This window comes from Ursus arctos, unplaced genomic scaffold (genome assembly GCF_023065955.2).
Source record: "Ursus arctos isolate Adak ecotype North America unplaced genomic scaffold, UrsArc2.0 scaffold_22, whole genome shotgun sequence".
In the NCBI taxonomy this organism is placed as follows: Eukaryota; Metazoa; Chordata; class Mammalia; order Carnivora; family Ursidae; genus Ursus; species Ursus arctos.
In genome coordinates this window covers 50166667-50190918 of record NW_026622897.1, presented here as the reverse complement: position 1 = coordinate 50190918, position 24252 = coordinate 50166667, and the positions used below count along the sequence as shown (strand labels likewise).

Sequence of the window (24252 nt, the reverse complement as noted above, 5' to 3'; positions counted from 1 at the left end):
ACTGTCAGCTTCTCAAGCAAGTAGAACTTTAAACATTTTGACAAGTGACTGTTGAACTGCTTACCAGAATCTTATTTATGTTATCTGTTTATGCTGCCTGTTTCAAAATCAAATTTTAAATATTATCTTTAGAATACATGATATACAAATTGCAGATGGACAGTTTCCTCTCTTTCTCTTTTTTTTTAAGATTTTATTTATTTGACAGAGAGAGACACAGTGAGAGAGGGAACACAAGCAGGGGGAGCAGCAAAGGGAGAGGCAGAAGATCGCTTCCCACCGAGCAGGGAGCCTGATGTGGGGCTCGATCCCAGGACCCCAGGATCATGATCCGGCCGAAGGCAGACGTTTAATGACTAAGCCACCCAGGTGCCCCAGTTTCCTCTCCTCTCTTAACACCATGTATGCAGTGTACTTAACAGATGTGTTTTCTTCACAAATGTGGTATATTAATAATAAAAAATGTGGAATTAAAAATTATGAGATTTTAAAAGTTACCTATCACCATGCAGAAGCAACTGCATTTTGGCATATTTTCTTTGTTTTTTTTCTTCCACACTTAAGGCGTACAGTAGATCAAATTATACATGAACATTTACCATTCTAATATTTTACTTAATATTATACATTTTTTTCCTATGTCAGTTGAAATATTTTTCACACTTAATGCTTTTTCTTTTTAAGTAATCTCTCCACCCAACATGGGACTCGAACTCATAACCCTGAGATCAAGAGTCACACACTCCACTGACCGAGCCAGCCAGGTGCCCCATACTTAATGTTTTAATAGCTGCACAGTTTATTGTTTAGAAGTACAAGTTTTTATCTAACTGCTTTTCCTTTGTTGAACATTTTGGTGTATGTTTTTTGTTTGTTTTCTCCTAAATAATTTGACAACGAAGATTTTTCTTCATAGTATTTTGGTAAGACATGGAAAATATGTCCTGATTATTGGGGCACCTGGGTGGCTCATTCAGTTGAGTGTCCGACTCCTGATCTCAGCTCAAGTCTTGACCTCAGGATTGTGGGTTCAAGCCTCATACTGGGGTCCACGCTGGGCATGGAGCCTACTTAAAAAAAAAATGTTCTCATTATTAATGAAATAAGTAAAAACTGAAACGAGATAGCATATTGGAGTTATCCAAATGTGAAGGTAAGAAAACAACATAAACAACACGGATTAGAAGATGCATGAGCCAGATGAGCCAGTACACGTCTGATAGAAACTTTCTGGTCAGCAACTTGGGAAAAGATCATCAAAACCCTTAACAATGCCATATGTTTGACCCAGCAATGGTAGTTCTAGGAACCAGTCCTAACAAATAATCAGAGATGGAAAAAAAAAAAAAAAAGAACAAAAAAGATTACCGCACAGGATGTTTATTGCAGCATTACTTATGATAACAGAACTTCAAGTACATTCAACAGGAGCCGACTGTTGGGTAAATCCTAGACATGGATTAAGAAAAAGACTGGCATCTACATGATGAGATGTTAATGATGCTGCCACTGTGATTTCTTCTGTTCTCTGGTATTTTCTTATTTTGTACAATGAAGACGTGTTATACTTTTGTAATAAGAAACCAACAAAAAATCTTTTAATGGTGGAAAATGGTAGCTTGATATTTTAATTTGTATTTCTTCAATTACCAGTAATATTTAATTTTGAGATGTTTATTTTATATCTGTATTACTCTGTGACTTGGTGATTCTTTCTGGTGGGGCAGGTAAGCATTATTAAGGGGGCACAAAACTGGGGTGCAGGGGTGGCTCAGTTGGTTGACTGACTTGGTTCCACCCAGGTCATGATCTTGGGGTCCTGAGATCGAGCCCCACTGGGCTCTGCACTCAGGGCACAGAGTCTGTTTGGGATTCTTTCCCCCCTCCCCGACCCCTTCTCCTCTCCCTGCTTGCGCTCTTTCTCTCTCTCAAATAAAATCTTAAAAAAAAAATTAAAAAGGCACAAAACTAAGAAAGATATAATGCAACAAATGAAAAATTAGTAATTCATAAAACACATTTTAATCTTCAATTAAAAAACATTTTTTTTTAAGTAAGCTCTATACCCAACGTGGGGCTCGAACTCATGACCCCAAGATCAAGAATTGCACTTAACAGATTTTGGCACACTACCATCGCTTGTTGACCACATCTTAGTAATTCTTCTGTGAACCTGGGGGAACTACAACGAGCAAGCAGGTAATTCAGAATGTGGATTTGGTGATTCAGATACAAGGACAGGTAATGAAACACAAAACTTCGAAAAGGTGTATGAGACAGCCTTGAGAAGAAATTCTCACAGGCTACACAATTAAGAGTTGGACTCCAACCAGGACCCCGCAGTTACCCTTCATATTCTCAGAGAAAAGAGAAGTTTCAAGGGAGTTTTTATGACCACTGAAGGACTGGCATCTTTATTTCTTAGTATCTTGCTTTTAGACATGGCTAACATATACTAGAAGTTGAGAGAGACCTGCCTGAAAATTTGTTCTTAACCTTAATCCAGAGTTTTAAATTTAGAATTACAGGCAATCAGGATTAGAAAAGAACAGACGCCAAGTAGCTCTCTGGCCTTTGCTTGACAATATTTAAAGACTGAGAACTACTACCCTCAAAATATAGCATTCCATCTTTGTGTAGCTCTATTAAGAAGGGACAAGTATATCCAAAATTTATCATTTCCAAGGTTTTGAAGCTGAGGCAATTCTAAGCCAGAAAGGTGAGCAGTAATTGCTTCTGATACTGTAAGTATAAGGCACAGCTTTAAAAGCCAGAGCTATAAAGGTTCACTGCTTCAAAAAAAAGATGCTGGAGAATCAGCTATCATGGAAGAACAGTAAATAGGTAGTCCAGCTGGGGCCATGAGGGAATGAGTTGTTTGCTTTCTAGATCAGTTCATAAGAATCAAATAGGACACCCATTTCTTGCTTGGTCTTGCTGCTAATACAACTAAAACAAGCACAAAACCCTTTGGAGATCTTAGCACTTTCTGTAGGTCTCAATTATGTTAATTTTGAACTTAGTTTTTTTAATGCTATTTTTAGAGGACCATGAGAGATGCAGATTTATCTTTGATTACAAACCTCCTTTATTTTAATATTTGAGCTCCCTAGAGAATTCAGTGTACAACCATACTGGTTTTAGACATCTCTGTTTACTTTTTATTTATCTAGAATATTTGCAACTGCACAGCAACAGAGTCACCTTTAAAATCTCTCTTTTTTTTTTTGAGAGAGAGAGAGAAAGAGAGAATCTTAAGCAGGCGCCATGCCCAGCACAGAGCACAGTGCGGGGCTCGATCTTACAACCCTGAGATCATGACTTGAGCCGAAATCAAAAGTCAGACACTCAACTGACTGAACCACCCAATTGCTCCTGAGTCACCTTCAAAACCTTATGCCATAGTATGATATCTGCATTTTTTCCCTGGATTTCTTTCAAACCTGTCTTCCTAATAACCGAGGCATCTAACTGGTAAGGCCAGTTATTTCTGCATTAGTTGTTATAAAAGTAATGTGGTCGTTGCTGTACTAGTCAGGATAGATTAGATTATGGTAATAACCTGGTAATAAACAATCCCGGAAGCTTACAACAGGCCTTCTCAATCTCAGCATTAGTGACATTTTTGGCCAGATAATTTTGTTGTGAGGGTCTGTCCTGTGCATCATGGGTTATTTAGCAACATACCTGGCCTCTACCCACCAGATGCCAGTTGCACTGGTTGTGACAACCAAAAATGTTGCCAGACATTGCTAAATGTCTCCTGCACCACACTGGGGGGTGATGACACAAAGTAATATCTGACTGAGAACCACTGCTTTACAACAATGAATGGGCTTTTTAAAACTTATGCTACATGTCCATCCTGGCTTGAAGCTGATAAAAAAGTTACTTTATAAGGTATTGCTGATCTGGCAGATGGAAAAAAAGAGCACGGACAGCTATGTACTAAAAACATTTGTCCAGGAGTAATGTATGTAGGTCACATTTGCTCACAATTCTTCGGCCAATACTAAAATCACGTTGATGGGGCAGGGAAGTATAATCTCCCTTGAGAGAGTAGTGGCAACTACTGATGTAGAGTAAACAGTTTACTCGGTTGCCTCCCCTCTACCCCCACCGACATGGACTCCCACTTCCACTCTCCCAACCAAATCCTCACTGTTAATTAGAATTAAGGTCAGAATAGTTTTATTTTCTTCCTCTGTACTCTGGGAGAGGAGGTTATCAAGAAAAGGAAAAGAAGGGGCGCCTGGGTGGCTCAGTCGTTGGGCGTCTGCCTTCGGCTCAGGGCGTGATCCCGGCGTTATGGGATCGGGCCCCACATCAGGCTCCTCTGCTGGAAGCCTGCTTCTTCCTCTCCCACTCCCCCTGCTTGTGTTCCCTCTCTCGCTGGCTGTCTCTCTGTCAAATAAATAAATAAAATCTTAAAAAAAAAAAAAAAAGAAAAAGAAAAGGAAAAGAACTTACCAAAATAGAAGAATTTAACAAAATAGTCTAATTTAGTTGAGTAAAAATTTTAGAAAACATCCAGATAAAGTCCCATATCACTCCTAATTCTGTGACATGCAGGAGGAATACATACATCATCTATATCCTTTCTTTGTCCAGATGGTCTGAAAAGTCACACTTTCAGGTGGGTGAATTTCATGTATGTTTTCTTGACAAAGAGTAAAATTGCCTCTCCTTTTAAGAGAAATGTATCTTTTAAGTAAGGCATTCCTTTACAATGCCTCATAACTGTTCCAAGACCAAAGGGTACTGTTTCTTTTTTATCAAGGATGCATTTATCTTTGTGAAGAAAAGCCCACAAAGGCTTTGTTCTCTCTTCTTCCTCCATATAATCTTCTTCTCTTTTTCTTTAAGTTTTGTTTCCTTTCAATCCTATCAGACTTCCTGCTTTCCTTTACAATGATACCCTCTACTCTCTCTAGAGATTCTGCACACTTTCTGAGAAGCTGTAATATAGCAAAGTATTCCTCAAAATAAATAAAGACATTTAAATTTGGTTTACATGGAATTGCGCTTCTTTCGATATGGTATAAAAAATACCACATTTCCTCAAGATTACTAACACAACCCCTTCAAATTTCCATACCTTTTCGTTAGGGTTGAGATTCCCAAGAGGATTCTTCTATGTTGTGTCTCCCTCTGGTAACTACTGACCTAATTACTACAGAAACTAGCAGTCTTTCCAGGGTTCTAGCGGAGGTAAAGGGTACCTACAGATATAATATAAACCATGACACAAGGGTGCACAAAATGTACAACATGGATGGAATCACACAAATCTCTTAAGAACTAATGAGAAAAACTTGGCTGTGTGTTTGCCAAGTGATGGGTGATGAGGGGTTAGAGTGCAAGCAGGCTAGAAACAGGCAAGTTGCCTAGAACATTAGCTGGTGATTATAATTTGCCTGTGTGGGCTGGCAGGTCTGCACTTTATGGGAGTCTGAGGCTTGCTTCAAGAGCTAGGGTGGAGCAATCCTGCCCTTCATTAGGGAAAGTGAGAATTCACAGGCTGTATAGTAAAATGTTCTCTTAATTCACAAATTTGGCTAAATTTAAGCACTTCTGTAGCTACAATCTCCTCTGTGTTCCTATGCATCTTTGGAAGGCTCGAGAGAAGTGGAAATTTTCGGTTTTGCTGTCCTTTCACTCTCCTACACAGATAACAATGAGGGGCTACAAGTCATTGCACTCTACTCTTTGTTAACTTTCTTAGTCTTAAACAAAGCTTATTCCACTCTGGGCATGTCTTCTAGGCCAGAATGCTGCTGGACACATCTTCCCGCACTGTGTGTGACTTTTTATTTTGCTTAAGTCACACAGCTGCAGCGGCATGCTGTCTAGAAATAGTTTGTGTTGGTATTCAAGCTGAACAAGCCCGGGTCTCTATTTATGACACTCCCTTTTGACTCTTACTCTTTTGATTCCAATCAATGTACTGAAAATAAAATGCAGACCTTGAATTAAACAACAAACAGGCTAGATAGGAACAAGGCCTTTAATATATAACCTTCTCTATGCTAACTTTGGGGGGGGGGATTTAATGTCCCTTCCTCTCTCCTCCTACCTCAGTATTTTTAAGTATCCATGAAAAACACAAACTGAACACCTCCCTATTCAGTTTCTCACAGGCTGCTGTCAACAACGGAGCAACATTGTATGTTATTATCAAGAGAAGAACAATGTTCCACAAACCATAGGAAACATGTTTGTGGTTTCAGCCTCTATGAGCTTTCGCTCTCACTGCTGACACAGTATTTTGCCCCTAAAAACAATGAGGCACAGGTAGGAATGAGAGCCTTCTAGATGTGAGAGTGTGAAGATTCAAATGGGCTGCAGGTAACGATGACTAACAGTGGACTTTGGCTAGTAAATGGTTAGACTGGGAGCATTTTTAAATGGACTGAAATGCATATTTTCAACTTTGACATAAATTCCCAGGATAGTCATTTGTCCTCAATATGGGAAAAAAATTAGTCATTCCCTTCATCGCTATTTTCTATTGGTTTGATGCAGCTTGGTTAATTAGCACCAACCAGGGAAATTCATTAGATATCCCTTGGTTGAGTACTATTCCTTCCAAGTTGACTTCATAGTGTGTACTTGCTGCATGCCCATTAATGCTTAAATTTTTATGATTTGCTATGTAATATTGATACAATTTAAAAAATTAGAACATTATCTGGTGATCTTGGCATCTCATCAAAGTCTGTCGGGCAGTCACTTTTTCCTAATCACAATGGCTGGAATGAATGGATATTCTTCTCTGCAAAGCCATTTCCCTGGCTGAAAACTTGGCACTTGCCTTTGAGGGACTTATTTAGGGACCCAGAACCAGGGGCATACAGTTCTTTGTATGTTTGCTTAATTCATTTTATTTAGGCCCATGATCTGTCCCCTTCAAATTATCAAATACGTTTGCTAATTCATAAATTATTCTTATTTATCCAAATGGGGAAAAACTTAGGCTACTTGAAATTAGAGAATCTTAAAGTTGTTTAGTACTCTGGAGGTAATCTAATCCAACTCTCTGATTTTACAGAGGGAGAAACTGAGGCTCAGTGATTGGACAGACTTGATTAAGGTTGTATGGCTAACTAGTAAGAAAGATGAATTTCAAACCTGGCACTATTAACTCCTTAGTCCAGCATACTTTTCATTACAATATAGTACATACTTTCATTTTTTGTTTTTTGGAGGGGATGGGGGGGCAGAAAGAAAGGAAAAAGAACAGTAGCTGTAAAAATATGCTATTTTACTATTTATGACCTCCAGTCAAATGTTACAACAAGTGTAGGTTAAACATTTCTCTACCCTTCTCTTTTGATTCCCTAGGGAAGGTATCTATGAAATATATGTCTTAATTTTTTAGATTGCATTGTACCCACTGTAGAAATTCTTGCAACCCTACCAACAACCTGTTATTATAGCCCTTCTGAAAGAAACTGCGAACTTAGTTATTTGGCCCAAAGCCTATTCATTCACCACTGAAAAAAATAAAGTAGGGGTAGAAGCAGGCACTCTACACAAGTGCGTTGAAAAGAATCGAGGTTGTTAATGAATCAATATTATAATCTATGTCTAATATATATAGTTTAAATAAATTTGATAGACATATATATTTAAAGATTTTATTTATTTATTTATTTGAGAGAGAGGGAGAGCACAAGCAGGGGGAGTGGCAGGCAGAGGGCAAGGGAGAACAGGCTCCCTGCTGAGCAGGGAGTCCAATGTGGGGCTCGATCCCAGGCCCCTAGGATCATGACCTGAGCTGAAGGCAGACGCTTAACTGACTGAGCCACCCAGGTGCCCCAATAAATTATATTTTAATAATTTAGCTACGAGAAGCTATATATATTGTAGTACTATATAAATTACATAAGTACACTAACGTATCATTGTAGTGCTTTCAGTTTTCAAGCTGTGAGACCACATTACCAGAGAATCTGTCATAATGAAGGCCTCCTGGTACTTCTAAAGGTAAAAAATGTTTGTGACTATGGCCTATGAGGGAATTGCCTTTTAAAGAATCTTGTGTAATATCATATTTGATGTGGAAAAACATACACATATTTTAACACTATCATGCTTTATCACGATAAAGACTTCACCAAAATTTAGAAGAGGGCTTTAAGCTTATCGACTACCCATCACCCCAAACACTGCTATATTTTTTCATATATTGTCTAATTAAGTTATCACAACTCTGGAGTAAGATTATCATCTTATTTTTATGGATTGGGAAACTAAGACTCAAAGAAATTAGGTGGTTTATTTAAGATCACATGGTCTATAACACACAGACCTGGGACTTGAACCCGAGAGTGTCTGATTCTAAAGCCACTGGACTTTCCTTTATACTATGTTACCATCACTCAAAAAATTTAGAGTAAAAGCTGTTCTTTACTTCCCAGAAACTCCTTAGCAAATTAAGTCACTCACTCACTACTTGTCCATTGTATGTCAACTGTGTTGGGTTTGATTCACCCATCATCCAATCCCCTATTTATCACCAAATAGATATTAGGTGCCTGCTGTATTCCAGGCATTATTCTAGGCACTATAGATACCATGATGAGTGAAAAGGAGATCCTCAAGTCCTGTGGCAAAGAGGAGAGTCATTAATTAAATAGTCATAAAAAATGTAAAATTACAACTGTGTTAAGGATTATGATGAATTATGAGTGAGTAGCTCTGGGTCTGAAATTTAACACGGTAGTGTTTTAGTGTCTAACAGGGGTCTCTGATTCAGTCTAGAGGGTCACCGAAGGTTTCCCTGGGGAGATGATGAGTGAGTAGAGATTTGGAGAAACAGTAAAATTACTTAGGTGAAGAAGACTGCTCTAGACCGAAGGAACACAATGTCCAAAGATACCGTGGTGAGAGAAAGCAGTGCACGTCTGAAGACATGGGAGGGTGATATGCATGAGCAGAGATGGCAAAGGGGAGCAGCACAGTACATCAGCAGCAGCCTAGACGCCAAAGAAAGGATTCTGACTTGGATACTAAAAGCAGTGGAAAGCCACTGAATGGTTTTAAGAGGGGAGATAACACAAACAGATCTACATTCTCTAAAAGCTTACTGAAGTGGGGAGAACTGACTCAGAGGAGACAAGAGCAGACACAGGAGGACCAGTCAGGAAGCTACTGGAATAATCCAGGCAAGAGATGATGGTATCTTAATCTAAAAAGGTAAAAGTGGAAATGCAGAGAAGTAGGTGGATTTGAGATTTATTTAAAAGTATAAAAATGACTACTTAGTAACAGCTTGGATATGGGGAGTGAGGAAGATTTCAAAGATGAGTCTAGTATATGGCTTGCACACTTAGATGGACAGGGAACATTGAAAGAAGATCCAATTTGGTGGGAGGAGGGGAGAAGAGTAGAAATCATGGATGGGTTCTGTTTTAGATTATGCTGAGATACCTTTGAGATAGATAGATATTTATATATATATATATATATATAAATAAATGGCAATAAGAGCTCTGAGCAGAAGTAAGGATTAGAGATGTGACTGTCTGAGTTGTCTGAAAATAAATAGTGAGCTGTGAATACCCATGAAATCACCCGAGAGAGAGAAAAGACCTATGACGGAGCCTTGAGGAATCCCAACACCTACTGGATTAGTGGAAGAGGATGAACCTATATAGGAGACTGAGAAAGAATAACCCCTGAGAACAGAGGAGAACACGATATCACAGGAGCCAGGGGATAGTTTTCAGAATAAGAAAGTCACGAATAGTGCTGAGTAATGCTGAGAGGTGAAGTACATATCAAGTCTGTTGGATTTAATAACATGACAATTATTACTGACCCTAGAAAGAGGTGCTTCATGTTACGATGACAGGGGTGGAAGTCACATCAGAGGGAATGAGGAATGAGCAACAGAAGCCACGGTAGCTATAGAAATCTCATTCCCATCCTGAAGAAGCTAAGAATTTCATTTGAGAAAGCAAAACCTACAGAGTACAAAAAACAGATACAATGCTACCAGTTTTACTAATTCTTTAAATGCTATAGAAAACCAGAAAAGGAAGACTCAAGGTGACTGGGTAACCAAGGAAAGTCTACAGAGAGGCAAAGTTTTTAATTAAAAAATTTTTAAACTAATTAATTTTTGAACTACCATAGTTGACATAAAATGTCTTATTAATTTCAGGTGTACAACACAGTGACTCAACAATTTTTTTTTGAAGACTTTATTTATTCATTTGTCAGAGACAGTGAGAGAGCACAAGCAGGCAGAGTGGCAGGCAGAGGGAGAGAGAGAAGCAGACTCCCTGCTGTGTGGGGAGCCTGATGTGGGGCTCGATCCCAGGACCCCAGGATCATGACCTGAGCTGAAGGCAGCTGCTTAACTGACTGAGCCACCCAGATGCCCTGTGACTCAACAATTCTGTACACTACTCAAGGCTCACCACAATAAGTGTAGTCACCATCTGTCACCATACAACATTATGAGAATAGAAAGGAGAGCTTTAAGTACAGTATTTAAGAAGTGCAAAACCAAATGATTGAGAAGTGCTGAATGTTAGGCATGCAAAGACTACATGGTGTGTAAGTGTGTGTGGTGGTGGGGGGCTGGGGAGGTGCAAAAGGGATGGGATGGAGTGATAAAAAAAGTCAAGAGATATGGATGCAGTCCTGTTTTGTGATGTAGGCTCAATACTGAATTATTTAGGATCAGAGAATCTATGCCCTTAGTCTCTCCTATTTTTTGCTGCCAACCTATGGGCCAATTCCTTTTTCATAATCAATTATACCAGAAGGTTGGTAGGGAAAAGAGAAAATAAGAATCATAAATCAACTGTGCTGCTCACTGGTTTTGGATAACACTGTGTGAAAGATTGGGATGCATCAAATCAATGTAATTTTATATTTATGGCTTTGAGGCAGAAAAACACAGACTTCAGAACCAGAGGGAGTCACGTCTGGTCACTAACTCTGTCATTCATCACCTAATGAAGGCTTGGGAAAGAGCAATCAGTGTCCCTGAACCCTAGCTTCTCATCTGTAAGATGGGAGAAATAGTAAGTTTCTTGGCAAGGTTGTTCCGGGACTTAGAGATGAGATGGTAGTGCTTGCCTAACAAGAATCTACTAATTGATGGATAATACCATTTTAGTAATACTATAATATATAGAGAAAAGAGGTAACCTTGTATACCTAAGATGGAGGCATTTTATTTACCGGTGGGCCCTGATCTACATTTTTCTACTGGTATTTACCTAGAGACAAGTGAAAAGCATCAGAGAGCAAAGTTTAGTTTTTGGACCTTTTGTGAGATAAACATAACATATTTGTCTCACAGACTTTTACAGTTAATGATATTAAGTATATAACTATTCAGTAAGTATTTAAAGGGTCAAATACATTCTTATTTTATATTACTGCTAATTTTGTTAGAGAGGGAAGAAGAGACAAAAGAAGAAAAAAGGAAAAAGTAAACTCGAAGAATAAGAAAGCAATCAAAATTAAGGGTGGAAAAAGGACAGAGTGTGAGACAGGGAAAAGAAAGCAGAGAGAGAGAGAGACAGAGACAAGACAGTCAGCAAGAAGGGACAGGAATCCGGCTAGACCTCTCAGTCCCTCCATCCTCTCCCCTCCCAATCTCTATGTGGCAACCAAACCAAAGTACTCTGAGCCTCCTGCTCTGCGAGCTAGCTCTTCCTCTGCCTGACCATGCCACTGCTTTCCTTTCTTGCCCAGCATCCCCTGGTCCCTCCGTCTCCTTATCAGTATTTCAGTTGACAGCAGACCTGGCACTGCTAAACAGTTTTCTGGGCCACTTCCTCCCAAGTACTTAAAAAACAGAAGAAAACAAAACACATTTACATTTGCATCTGCTAAACTAAGAAGGACATCCTGCGATAGAAATAACAAGTATGTTTATAGAACATTGGGATCTTCTATTTAGGAACACTTTTTCAGAGGTGTCTTTGAGAAATTTTATCATTTTAAGAGATGTAAAGTGTGATGGATATAATTTTTAAAAATATGCCAAATGATAAATGAAATTAAATTAAGGGAAAAACCCAGACTCTGAGATGACCAACCCCGATTTTCTTAATGATTTTTCTTACTGTGTGCTGAGGGCCATCTTCATTATCCCTCATGTAGAAAGGCTTGAGTGCTAATGGATAATTAATGACAAAGACTGGTATGTTGCCACAGTGCTTCACCAGGTACTTTTCATGTTCAGTGTACAGATCAACACCCCACTGTAAGGAGAAAAAGAAATTATCAAAGGAGAAGACAGAGCTGAAATACACAATGCAGTCCCTGAAAATAACCTGTATCAGTTCCAAGGCTTCCTCTGAGGATCAGTGATGTGTGGAGCTGTCTGCTGAGGCTACACAGATAACTAAGCCAGAGAGGTGTGTTACGAGAACATCCGAAGGCCTGGAAAGATGAAAGCTGAAACGAGGAGATAAACACTATGCTTTCTGTCCCCCACCTTGGGGAGCAGCACTTAGCAGACGAATAGCATCTGCAGGAAAACAAAGTACCCTTCCCACAGTGTGTAAAAACTGACTTCAAAATCATAGTTTTTATTAATATTGCCTAGAGCTTCTTCTATGGCTACTGTTCCGAGGTTGCAGGAAATTAAATGATGAAAGATAATATTCTTAATATTGAGTCTGTCTCTGGCTAGATGGCTTCTCTCACTGAATTGTTTTTTAATAAAAGAGTCAATTCAGATATCAGATGCTCTGATGAATATTTAATAACACTGTTCATCTATTTATTCAACAAATACTAATGTGCCTATTAAATCCCAGTACCACGCTAGGTACTGAACATAGTGGTATGAAAAAGAGAATTCCTGACTTCATGAAGCTTCCAGGGTAGGAGACAAATATTAAATAAAAAATTATATAGGGGCACCTGAGTGGCTCAGTCGTTAAGCGTCTGCCTTCGACTCATGCTGTGATCCCAGGATCCTGGGATCGAGCCCCGCATTGGACTCCCTGCTCCGCTGGGAGCCTGCTTCTTCCTTCCCACTCCCCCTGCTTGTGTTCCCTCTCTCACTGGCATTCTCTCTCTCTGTCAAATAAATAAATAAAACCTTTAAAAACAAATTATATAAACAAAAGAACTAACTACAAATACAACAAGCACAACTATTATACCTCATAAGAGGATCTGACTTAACTGGGGATAGGACTGGTATATGGAATAGTTTGGAGACAAAGTTATTACAGTACATTCCTAACATTATATTATTTGTATTTGTCTGCCAATATCTTAATTATAGGAAAAAAGCCCTGGCATAGGAATGAGGAGACTTGCCTCTAATATGTGCATGACCACTGATAAATCATGTGGCCTCTTTGGACATATTACCATTCTTTCCAAGGATTTTCATCTTCCTAAACTTGGGAAACTTCTTTATAATCCTTTAGCCACTACTGTTAAAAATGGTATGATTCTACTTCAAAGTTATTATTTATTCTAAATATTTTAACAAGGCTAAGCAAACATCAAAAAAAGCCAATCTAAAAATGGGCAAATACTAAACAGTGCTAATAAGAGAAATAAGATTATTTATTTATTTTTAAAGATTTTATTTATTTAATCCAGAGAGAGAGAGAGAGAGAAAGCGCGTGTGGGGGAGGAGCAGAGAGAGAGGGATACGCAGACTCCACGCTGAGCGCAGAGCCTGATGCTGGGCTCGATCTCAGGATGCTGAGATCATGGCTTGAGCCAAAACCAAGAGTCAGACGCTTAACCGACTGAGTCACCCAAGTGCCCCAGAGAAATAAGATTAGTTGAAAGGATTCTTTTTCTTTTTTCTTTTTCTTTTTCTTGTTAAAGTAAGCTCTACGCCCAACTTGGGGCTTGAACTCACAACCCTGAGATCAAGAGTTGCATGGTCTACTGAATGAGCCAGCTAGGTGCCCCAGGATTCTTGATGAAATGTGATGAGGACAAGAGTGTATAAAATATAAATATAAATGTAAATATAAATATAAATACTACCTCTGGGGTGAAGGTGAAGTTCTGCGATGACTGCTTTAAGATCTCTATTGCTTCAGTATAAGAAATGCTGGGAAGAAACAGGGTAAAAGCAGAGAAAGGTCAATACAATGGTATGTTGCTAATTAGTCCATCTGAAAAACTACAAAAGGTCTATTCCCACACAATCTTTGAGATCACAAATGAGTATTAAATGATTATTGAGTAATCAGGAATGATTATAAATATATCATCACTGAGTAATCAGGAATTAAGGCTGATCTAATCGCATGAGAGTCTGATCAGTATGAAGAGAAGTGGCCATCCAGTAATCCCATTCCTGATCTACTTGCAGTGTATACAGAAGAACCAGTCACTTAAGCAAGTAAAGATTTTCTCTGAATTCATGTTATGCCAATGCCCTAATAAAAGGTGTGAAATATTGAGGCTGAAAGAGCAAAAGTTTTTCCATACAGTCATCATTCATTCATTCAATATACATTTACTGAGCACCTACTAAGTGCCAGGCACTATCCTAGGCACTGGAGAGACAGTAAATAAAAACAAAGCCTTTATGGAAGTGATATTTGTGTGTGTGAGTGAGGGGGATTGGTGGGGGTAAGATAGACAAGTAAACGGAAAGAATATAATGCCGGAAACCACTGGTGCTATAAGAAAAATAAAGCAAGGTAAGAACACAGAGGGTGTTTGGGGGTGATATTTTAGATAAGATGGTCAAGAAAGGACTCACTGAGTTGGGGACATCTGAAGCAAGGAAATGAACCATATAAATATCCGAGGGTAAGTATTTCAGGCAAAAGGAACAGTAAGTACAGAGGCCTGAAGTGAAGGAACAGTTTGGCTCATTCCAGGAACAAGAAAGTCAATGTGCCTGTAGCATACTGAACAAGAGGAAGAATGCCAGGAAATTAGGTAAGAAAGATTGTCAGAGGTCAGATCTCATGGATTCTTTCAGGCCATGGTCAGGGCTTTGTAACATACGCTAAGCATGGTAAGACTGTTCAGGAAAAATATCACTGGCTACCTCAGTAAGAAACTCTCATGTTTAAAGCAAGCCAAACCAAGCATTTGTTTCAATTTAACTGAATAGGTAATACATGAACATAGAAAAAAAAATTAAGATGTATAAAAGAGCGTACATCTCCCTTCCACCCTGTCCCATAGCCACGTAGCTCCTGTCCTCACATACAATTATCGTCATTGGATTTTTGTGTATCCTTCCAGAGGATAAGCACATATTACACCTATAAGCAAATATTAATAGACAATCTCCTTTGTTTAATAGATGGCAGCCACCATATACATGCTATATACACCCTTTTCCATCTTTTTTGACTTAATAATACACCTTGCAGATCTTTCCATATCAGTACATAAAGAAAGAGCTGCTTCATTTTTTGAACTATTATATAATGTTCCATTTTGTGGTATCCTAATTAGTTTACCCACTCATCTATTGATGGATATTTTTTAAAAAATTTTTATTATTAACATATAATGTATTATTTGTTTCAGGGGTACAGGTCTGTGATTCATCAGTCTTACACAATACATAGTGCTCACCACAATACATACCCTTCCCCAATGTTTATCACCCACCCCATCCCTCCCACCCCCCTCCACTCCAGCAACCGTCGGTATGTTTCCTGAGATTAAGAATCTCTTATGGTTTGTCTCCGTCTCTGGTTTCATCTTGTTTCATTTTTTCCTCTGTTCCCCTATGATCCTCTGTCTTGTTTCTCAAATTCCACATATCAGTGAGATCATATGATAATTGTCTTTCTCTGATTGACTTATTTCACTTAGCATAATACCCTCTAGTTCCATCCACGTTGTTGCAAATGGCAAGATTTTTTTGAAGGCTGAGTAATATTCCATTGTGTGTGTGTGTGTGTGTGTGTGTGTATACACACCACACCTTCTTTATCCATTCATCTGTCGATGGACATCTGTGCTTTTACCATAGTTTGGCTATTGTGGACACTGCTGCTATAAACACTGGGGTGCAGGTGCCCCTCCAGATTACTACATTTGTATCTTTGGGGTAAATACCCAGTAGTGCAATTGCTGGGTTGTAGGGTAGCTCTATTTTATTGATGGATAATTTAGCTGTTGCTATTATAAATCATGACTATATACATCTATTATAAATAATTCTTATATATTAATTTTGCATATGGAAAAAACAGAATTGTTGGATCACAGTGTATTTACATTTATGGTTTTTAGATATTTTGATACTGCCAAAGATACTGCTTCCCTTTTACAGTGTTATACCGATTTATGCCCACTGGTAGTATGCAAAAATGTCAGTTTCCCTATGCCCTTTGCAACAGCACTTTGAACATTTTTTAAAAAGATTTTATTTATTTATTAGAGCAAGAGAGAGCATGAGTAGGGAAGGGGAGGTGCAGAGAGAAAGGGAGAAGCAGACTTCCTGCTGAGCAGGTAGCCCAACTTGATGGATCCCAGGATCCTGGGAAGGCAGATGCTTAACCGACTGAGTCATCCAGGCACCACTCCAACAGTCCTTTGCATGATTAAAAACAAAAATCTACAATAAAACATCCAAAAACCTCCCCCTAACCCCCCAAAACCCCAAAACAAAACAAAACCCCCAAATCTACCAACTTTCTGAAGGACTTTAAAGTAAAAAAATAAGTTACCAAACACAAACTTATTCTATGAAGGAAAAATTAAATTCATACCTATAATAACTAATTGGAAGGAGTTGTGTATATAGCACAAATAAAGCCTCCAAAGTATGTTTTGAGTGATGTTTTTCCAAGATGAAAATTTTATTCAAATTAAAATCTAGTATTAAGTAACAATATCTAAGGCAAAAATGATAGTGGTGTTGGTAGTAATCATTTTTTTTTAAAAGATTTTATTTATTTATGTGACAGAGACAGCCAGCGAGAGAGGGAACACAAGCAGGGGGAGTGGGAAAGGAAGAAGCAGGCTCCCAGCGGAGGAGCCCGATGCGGGACTCGATCCCCACGCCCTGAGCCGAAGGCAGACGCTTAAGGACTGCACCACCCAGGTGCCCCTGGTAGTAATCATTTTTAAACACATTTTACAGATGGTAAAATTTTACAGAGGGGACAGTAACTTGCCCCAAATCACTGACGTAAGTAAGTAGTAAACCTGATGTGCCGACTCCAAAGCCTAAGCTTTTGACTACAAAGATAATGCCTAACACACTTGGAAGTTTAATATGCTCAATCAAAGCAAAGACAATGGGCCCTGAGCTCTCCCTCTGACTCTACCCCCTTACTGGCTACTATGTAAATCACTTCACCTTAATGAAAGCATTTTATAAATTTTTGTAATGTTTTATACAACCATCAAAAAATTATTTGTATTTGTAAAATAAGGAGATTAGACTATACTGTCTAAAGTTCTTCTCTGCTTAGACATTCTATTGTTCTATTCCATCAATTACTTGATATGATCTACTCATTATCCTGAGAAATAGAAGAGCAGTCAACGTGGGAAGCACAGGGATTTTGTGCCATTGATAGGTTACTGCTACATTATTTTAAAAACTGACTTGCTGTGTATCTGTTGTTATCCTGGATTTTCTGCCCTACTCCTCCATCTTAAATTGAGACAGAGCTTTTCAGCTCAAATTATAGTTCTGATACTGGATATCCTTAATGGCCTTTATCAACTCTTTATCCTAATTTTTTTTTTATACGTGCAGAGAATAATATCTCTTCTTTCCAGGAGCTATTTCTAAAGTACTTTGAGGAGGGGCGCCTGGGTGGCACAGCGGTTAAGCGTCTGCCTTCGGCTCAGGGCGTGATCACGGCGTTATAGGATCGAGCCCCACATCAGGCTCTTCTGCTGTGAGCCTGCTTCTTCCTCTCCCACTCCCCCTGCTTGTGTTCCCTCTCTCGCTGGCTGTCTCTCTCTCTGTCAAATAAATAAATAAAATCTTTAAAAAAAAAAAAAATAAAGTACTTTGAGGAAAGGAGGAAGAGACATAGTGATACTGCATGAAGCAAGATCAAACTACCTTCATATTTAAATTTTTTATGGTTTAAGAAAATTGTTCTGAAGCTGTTGGTTAAAACTGCTAAGCTAGGGGCGCCTGGGTGGCACAGCGGTTAAGCGTCTGCCTTCGGCTCAGGGCGTGATCCCGGCGATCTGGGATCGAGCTCCACATCAGGCTCTTCCGCTATGAGCCTGCTTCTTCCTCTCCCACTCCCCCTGCTTGTGTTCCCTCTCTCGCTGGTTGTCTCTATCTCTGTCGAATAAATAAATAAAATCTTTAAAAAAAAAAAACTGCTAAGCTAAAATTATTAGCATTCTTTGACTCAAATTTGCAGATAAATGAAGAGCAAAAGAAGGTAAGTACTCTATATTTTAAAAACCTTAATGCCATAAGGGAGACATAAAAATAATTGAATTCTATTTCTGCTTGGTAAAGGCTAAATTCAATTATTATACAAGTCCTTTAAATAATTTATTTTCATATGAAACAATCATACTAAGTAGTCAAGAATACAATGAAATCTATGCAAAGGAATACAAGTCACATGCTATCTTCTGTGCGTGCGTGCATGTGTGTGCATATGTGTACTTCGGGGAGTATCTTGATTCTAAGTAATCATGCTTAGGTCTACTTTATGTCCTCTTATGGCTATTAAAATCTCTGGTTTCAAAGACTGGCAACTCCCCCACCCGCACTGCCCCACCCCCGCCATCTACCGTACCCTCCACCTTGAGGAACCATGCCATTTATGCATCCCCCTCTGGTCCTCAGTTCCCTCTTCATTTGTAGCTGCTGGAACTTCTCTTACTTTCTAGTGAACTCAACAATGTATTTAAAAGGATTTTTATAATTTTTAACAATCATTTTTAGATGTTTTATAGCAGCAGTGTTAAGTTATGTAGTCTGGCACACTGCTTAAGCAGTATAGCCATTTGATCGTTTCAACAATATGACAGACAAGTTATAACTTTATAGATGAGGAAACTCAAGTTCAGAAAGGTTAAAGATTTACTATTAATCAAGTTCACAGTTGTAATTAAATAATCATTCATTCAAACAGTGAACTGTTCATCTTTTCCTCTAGATTTTAAATTCCGTAAAAGGACCAATCCATGTCTCTATCATGGATCATCAATGACTAGCACAGTGCCTAACTCATAGTAAATAGTCAATAAATATTTGTTGAAAAGTACTACCACATTCATTAACAGCCGATAAGAAGTACAGCCAGAATTAGAATCCAGGTCCTCTAAGTCATAGCTCACTACACTCAGTGCCCAGTGATAAGTAAACAGTGATAGGAGTTAACAGGAAACCTCAGGGAGAGGACCTAGCCAAAAGGAAAATACTCTCACTCCCATGGCTACTCAAATGTCATTTACTCATTCATTCAGTTATTCAATAAATATTGACTGAGTTCCTGTTAGAGGCACTAAGCACTGGGGGTGTAACGGTAAACAAGATAAACAAGTCCCTGACTACATGGAGGTGACAAACACTAAACAAATCAACACAGGTATACATTTAAACCACACCTAAGATTTGCGCTGTGGAACGTGATGATGCTGGCAATGACTGATGTGGCACAGCCCATGAGGTCATTTCCCAACCTCAGTATTTTACAGACCTGGACTCCAAAGCACAAATGATATGTGAGGGTCATAGGGACAGTGAAGAGCTACGACTACCCTAGCATTAATTCTAGTGCCCTTTCGAAGCGTAGCGGTTGAAAGCATGAGCTCTGAAATCAGGTAAGTGAGTTTGAATTTCCATTTCACCTTTCACTTGCTTACTCTCTTTGAGTTGATTCTTCAGCCACAGAAGAGCAGTAATAACTACTCATAGAGTTGTGAAGATAAAATGAACTTTTTTTTTACATGTATGTATGTAAAGTTTATCGCTGTCTGGCACATAGCAAATATTCAATAAATAGTGGATATTTTTTCCCCATCTTAGATCTTATTCACTAGATAGGATATGGATAACTTCTCCCAAGATGTTCTCCCTGGTTTTCTGTCACCAGCACTGATTCCTTAGGACGCCCAAATTAATTCTTTCCTTCCCTGCTTACTTACTACTTCTATTAATATGCAATGTCCAGAACTCTTCTGTAAACTCTAGGTTGGTACACTGCAACTGCCTACCCAACATCTAAAACTGGATGTCTGAAAAGCATCTCAATCTTAACACGATACGTGACGATGATGATGATGATCCTGATACCATCCCCACTTCCCCCCAAAACCCTTTGCTACTCTAATGGCTTTTCCAATTTCAGTTAATGGCAACTTCATTTTTACAGCTCTATAAGACAAAAGACTTTCAGTCACACTTGACTTCTCCCTCTTTCCCATTTTCAGCAAATCCTGTTTCTTTTATTTTTAAAATATATCTAGAATAGGACAACTTCTCTGTACCTCCACTACCACCACCCTGGCCCATTACGGTTAATTTTATGTGTCAACTTGACTGGTACCCAGATATTTGGTCAAACATTCAGGATGTTTCTATGAAGGTGTTTCTGGATGAGATTAAATTTAAATCAGTGGACTCTGAGTAAAGCACATTACCCTCCATAATGTGAGTGGGCCACACCCCATATCAAATATGTGTTTGTTTTATAATAAACTGTAAAATGGAACAGCCTGATTAGTATGCTTAGTGGAATAAATAACCAGTCTAATATCAAGTACTACTGGTATAGGGTTGTAGTGGAAATGAAGGAATAACGTATGTGTTACACTTAAAACACAGATCTTTGGGTTTAAAAAAAGTGGCTAAAAAACCAGTTTAGAATATATTATCAGATTTGAGCAATTGAAGGTGAATAAAAAGAAGACTGAAACAGAGAAAAACTGATGGGCAGACATTACATGTATATATTTTACAAGTTTGTTTTTTAGATAACACAAACAAATGAAAAGATATTCCATGCTCATGGACTGGAAAAACAAATACTATTGAAATGTCCATACTACCCAAAGCAATCTACAGATTTAATGTAATCCCCATTAAAGTCCCAATAGCATTTTTCACAGAACTAGAACAAACAATCCTACAAAAGATCCCAAAGAGCCAAAGCAATATTTAAAAAGAGGAACAAAACTGGAGGTATCACAATCCTAGATTTCAGGACATATTACAAAGCTGTAGTAATCAAAATGTATAGTATTGACATAAAAACAGACACACAGATCAATGGAACAGAACAAGAGAACCCAGAAATAAACACACAATAGTATAGTCAATTAATCTTTGACAAAGCAGGGAAGAATATCTGCTGGGAAAAAGACAGTGTCTTCAACAAATGGTGTTGGGAAAACTAGACAGCTACATGCAAAAGAATGAAACTGAATCACATTCTTACACCATACACAAAAATAAATTCAAAATTGATTAAGAACCTAAATATGAGACCTAAAACTATGAAAATCCTAGAAGAGAACACAGGCAGTAATTTCTCTCACCTCAGCTGCAACAACATATTTTTTGGTATGTCTTCTGAGGCAAGGGAAACAAAAACAAAAATAAACTATTGGGACAACACCAAAATAAAAAGCTTCTGCACAGCAAAGGAAACAATCAACAAAACTAAAAGATAACCTACTGAATGGGAGAAGATATTTGCAAATGACATATCCAATAAAGGGTTAGAGAACTGATACAACTCAATGCTCAAAAAACAAATAATCCAATTAAAAATGGGCAGAAGACACGAACGGACATTTCTCCAAAGAAGACATCCAGATGTCCAACAGACACATGAAAAGATGCTCAACATAACTAATCAGGGAAATGCAAATCAAAACTACAATGAGATATCACCTCACACCTGTCAGAATGGGTTAAATCAACAATGCAAGAAACAAGTGTTGGTGAGGATGTGGAGAAAAAGGAATCCTCGTGTACTATTGGTGGGAATGCAAACTGGTGGAGCTATGTGGAGAAGAGTATGGAGGTTCCCAAAAAAGTTAAAAATAGAACTACCATATGATCCAGTAATTCTACTACTGGGTATTTACCCAAAAAAACAAAAACACTCATTTGAAAAAATACATGCACCCCCATGTTTATTGCAGCATTATTTAAAATAGTCAAATTATGGAAGCAGTCCAAGTGTCCACGGATAGATGAATGGGTAAAGATGTGGTACATATATACAATGAAATATTACTCAGCCATAAAAAAGAATGAAATCTTGCCTTTTGCAACAACATGGATGAAGCTAGTATAACTTAGGGTTATACTCACTAGGGAGTATAACCCTAAGTGAAACAAGTCAGTCAGAGAAAGACAAATACCCCACAATTTCACTTATATGTAGAATTTTAAAAATAAAGAAAACATAGACAAGCAAAAACCCCAAACCAAACCAAAACAAAACCAGACTCTTAACTACAGAGAACAGACAGATGGTTACCAGAGAGAAGGTGAGTGGGGGAATGGGTGAAATAGGTGGAGGGGATTAAGAGGACACTTATCGTGATAAACACTGAATAACATAGATAGCATTGCTGAATCACTACATTGTACACCTGAAACTAATACAACACCCTATGTTAATTATACTGGACTTAAATTTTTAAAAAAGATTTTATTTATTTATTAGAGAGAGAGAAAGAGTGCTCGAGCCAGTGTGAGTTGGGGAGGGGTAGAGAGGGAAGGAGAGGGACAAGCAGACTCTGCACTGAGCTTGGAACCCAAGGCAGGGCTTGATCTCACAACCCTGAGATCATGACCTGAGTTGAAACCAACAGTCAGATGCTTAACCACCAACTGAACCACCCAGGCACCCCAAAATAAAAGTTTTTTAATTGAGCCAAATTTTTATTACTAAAGTTAATATTAGTTTGAATTGCATTAATTCAGTTAATAATTACTGTGTTCATTTATCTTGCTATGATTTATTCATTTATTTATTCATGAAACATTATTTATCAACTATGAACCAGATATAAGAGCTACAAAAATATTTAAAACATGGGCCTTCCTTGTGATAACAGATATATAAAGAAAAAAATTTAAGAGTGTGAAAAATAGTATGATAAAATATGAATAAAGTTCAGAGAAAGTATAATATCTACTTACATTACAAAGTTGTTTTTTAGCATATGTCCTAATCTGTCCTTGGTAAGAAAAGAGAAAAAAAATTTATTAAATGTAATTATATTTATTATATGTAATTAACACATTTAAAGAGTAGATGTATTGGACTTTATTCACAAAACTAATTACCTTTTGGCCAGGAGCTATGAACTTGTGACAGAGGTCAACATCTTCAGGACAGTTTGAGAGAACTATCGTTGTTGCAGTCTTGAAAAGTCCCTCCATAACCTAAGAGAAATGACAGAGAATTGCCTGACAAGTAAGCTACTGCATATGAAAAACCTATTTAGGGTCCTGTAAGGACTGCTCTCCAGGTTTTAGCAGCTATAAACCCTTTAGGCCTCTTAATCCCCGAATATACTACAGCAAATTAGTTCAGTTTTCTAGACTGGTCACGGGAGGCAGTACAACTTCTTCCCAGAGTGGATAAAAAAAGGAAAGAAAAATGTATGAATCTTTTGTTAATAGTTTCAATACTAGAAGTGGGATATCAAATAAACAGCCAAAACTGACTAATGCCTCTCTGAACTGTAACATACTCACCTGTAGAATCAGAACAGTAACAGTACCTAGCTTCCAGGATTGTTGTAATAATTAAATGAGATAATTCATGTATACAACTTAGCTTTAGCGTCTGGCTCAGAGAAGGAAACAAACAGTTGTTGCGAAGAATGAGACACTTTGAAAGGCGCTTCATTCAGTTACTGGTAAATGAAGGCTGACTTTAAAGTTAGAGGAGCAATGAGATAGAGCTACATCTAGATATGGGCATTTTTGCTTTGCTAAAGCATACGGTAAAAATAACACAAATCATGATACAACACAAATCAGTCTGTAAGAATGCATTCCACCAGGGGTATCCATACACATCCCACAGAAAAAACTTGTTAGAAGAAAAAAGTGATTGGAATGGGAAATATTTCTAATCAAAACTAAAATGTTTGGTTTGAAGTCCATGAGATCCTATTAGGCCCTCCCAATGCTGGACTCAGAAAGAGAGACACACTCGGTAAGTACAGGCTGCCCCAGAGGCAGGATCTTCCCTCCTTCTCCAGCATCCCTGCTGCACCCTATCAAGGCTGGAGACACAGGGCGGGGCGTAAGCATCTACTAAACATACATATATACACACATGTATCTGGTTGTTCTTGGTA

The 24252-nt window shown here is 38.2% G+C and overlaps 1 protein-coding gene across 4 annotated transcripts in view; it reads right to left on the bottom strand.

Moving 5' to 3' along the window:
* Window positions 1-24252, bottom strand: part of NARS2 (asparaginyl-tRNA synthetase 2, mitochondrial) — a 160887-nt gene that overhangs the window by 9266 nt on the left and 127369 nt on the right. For 3 of the 4 annotated variants that reach the window (XM_044390859.3, XM_026518195.4, XM_026518196.4), the window contains 4 exons: window positions 23228-23326; window positions 23081-23118; window positions 13996-14062; window positions 12096-12233 (listed from right to left, as the gene is read on the bottom strand). In XM_044390859.3, coding sequence (XP_044246794.1) covers window positions 12096-12233; window positions 13996-14062; window positions 23081-23118; window positions 23228-23326 — 342 coding nt within the window. Of the gene's footprint in view, window positions 1-12095; window positions 12234-12900; window positions 13060-13995; window positions 14063-23080; window positions 23119-23227; window positions 23327-24252 lie in introns of those variants that run through there. The other variant, XM_057316713.1, reaches the window with a different exon arrangement.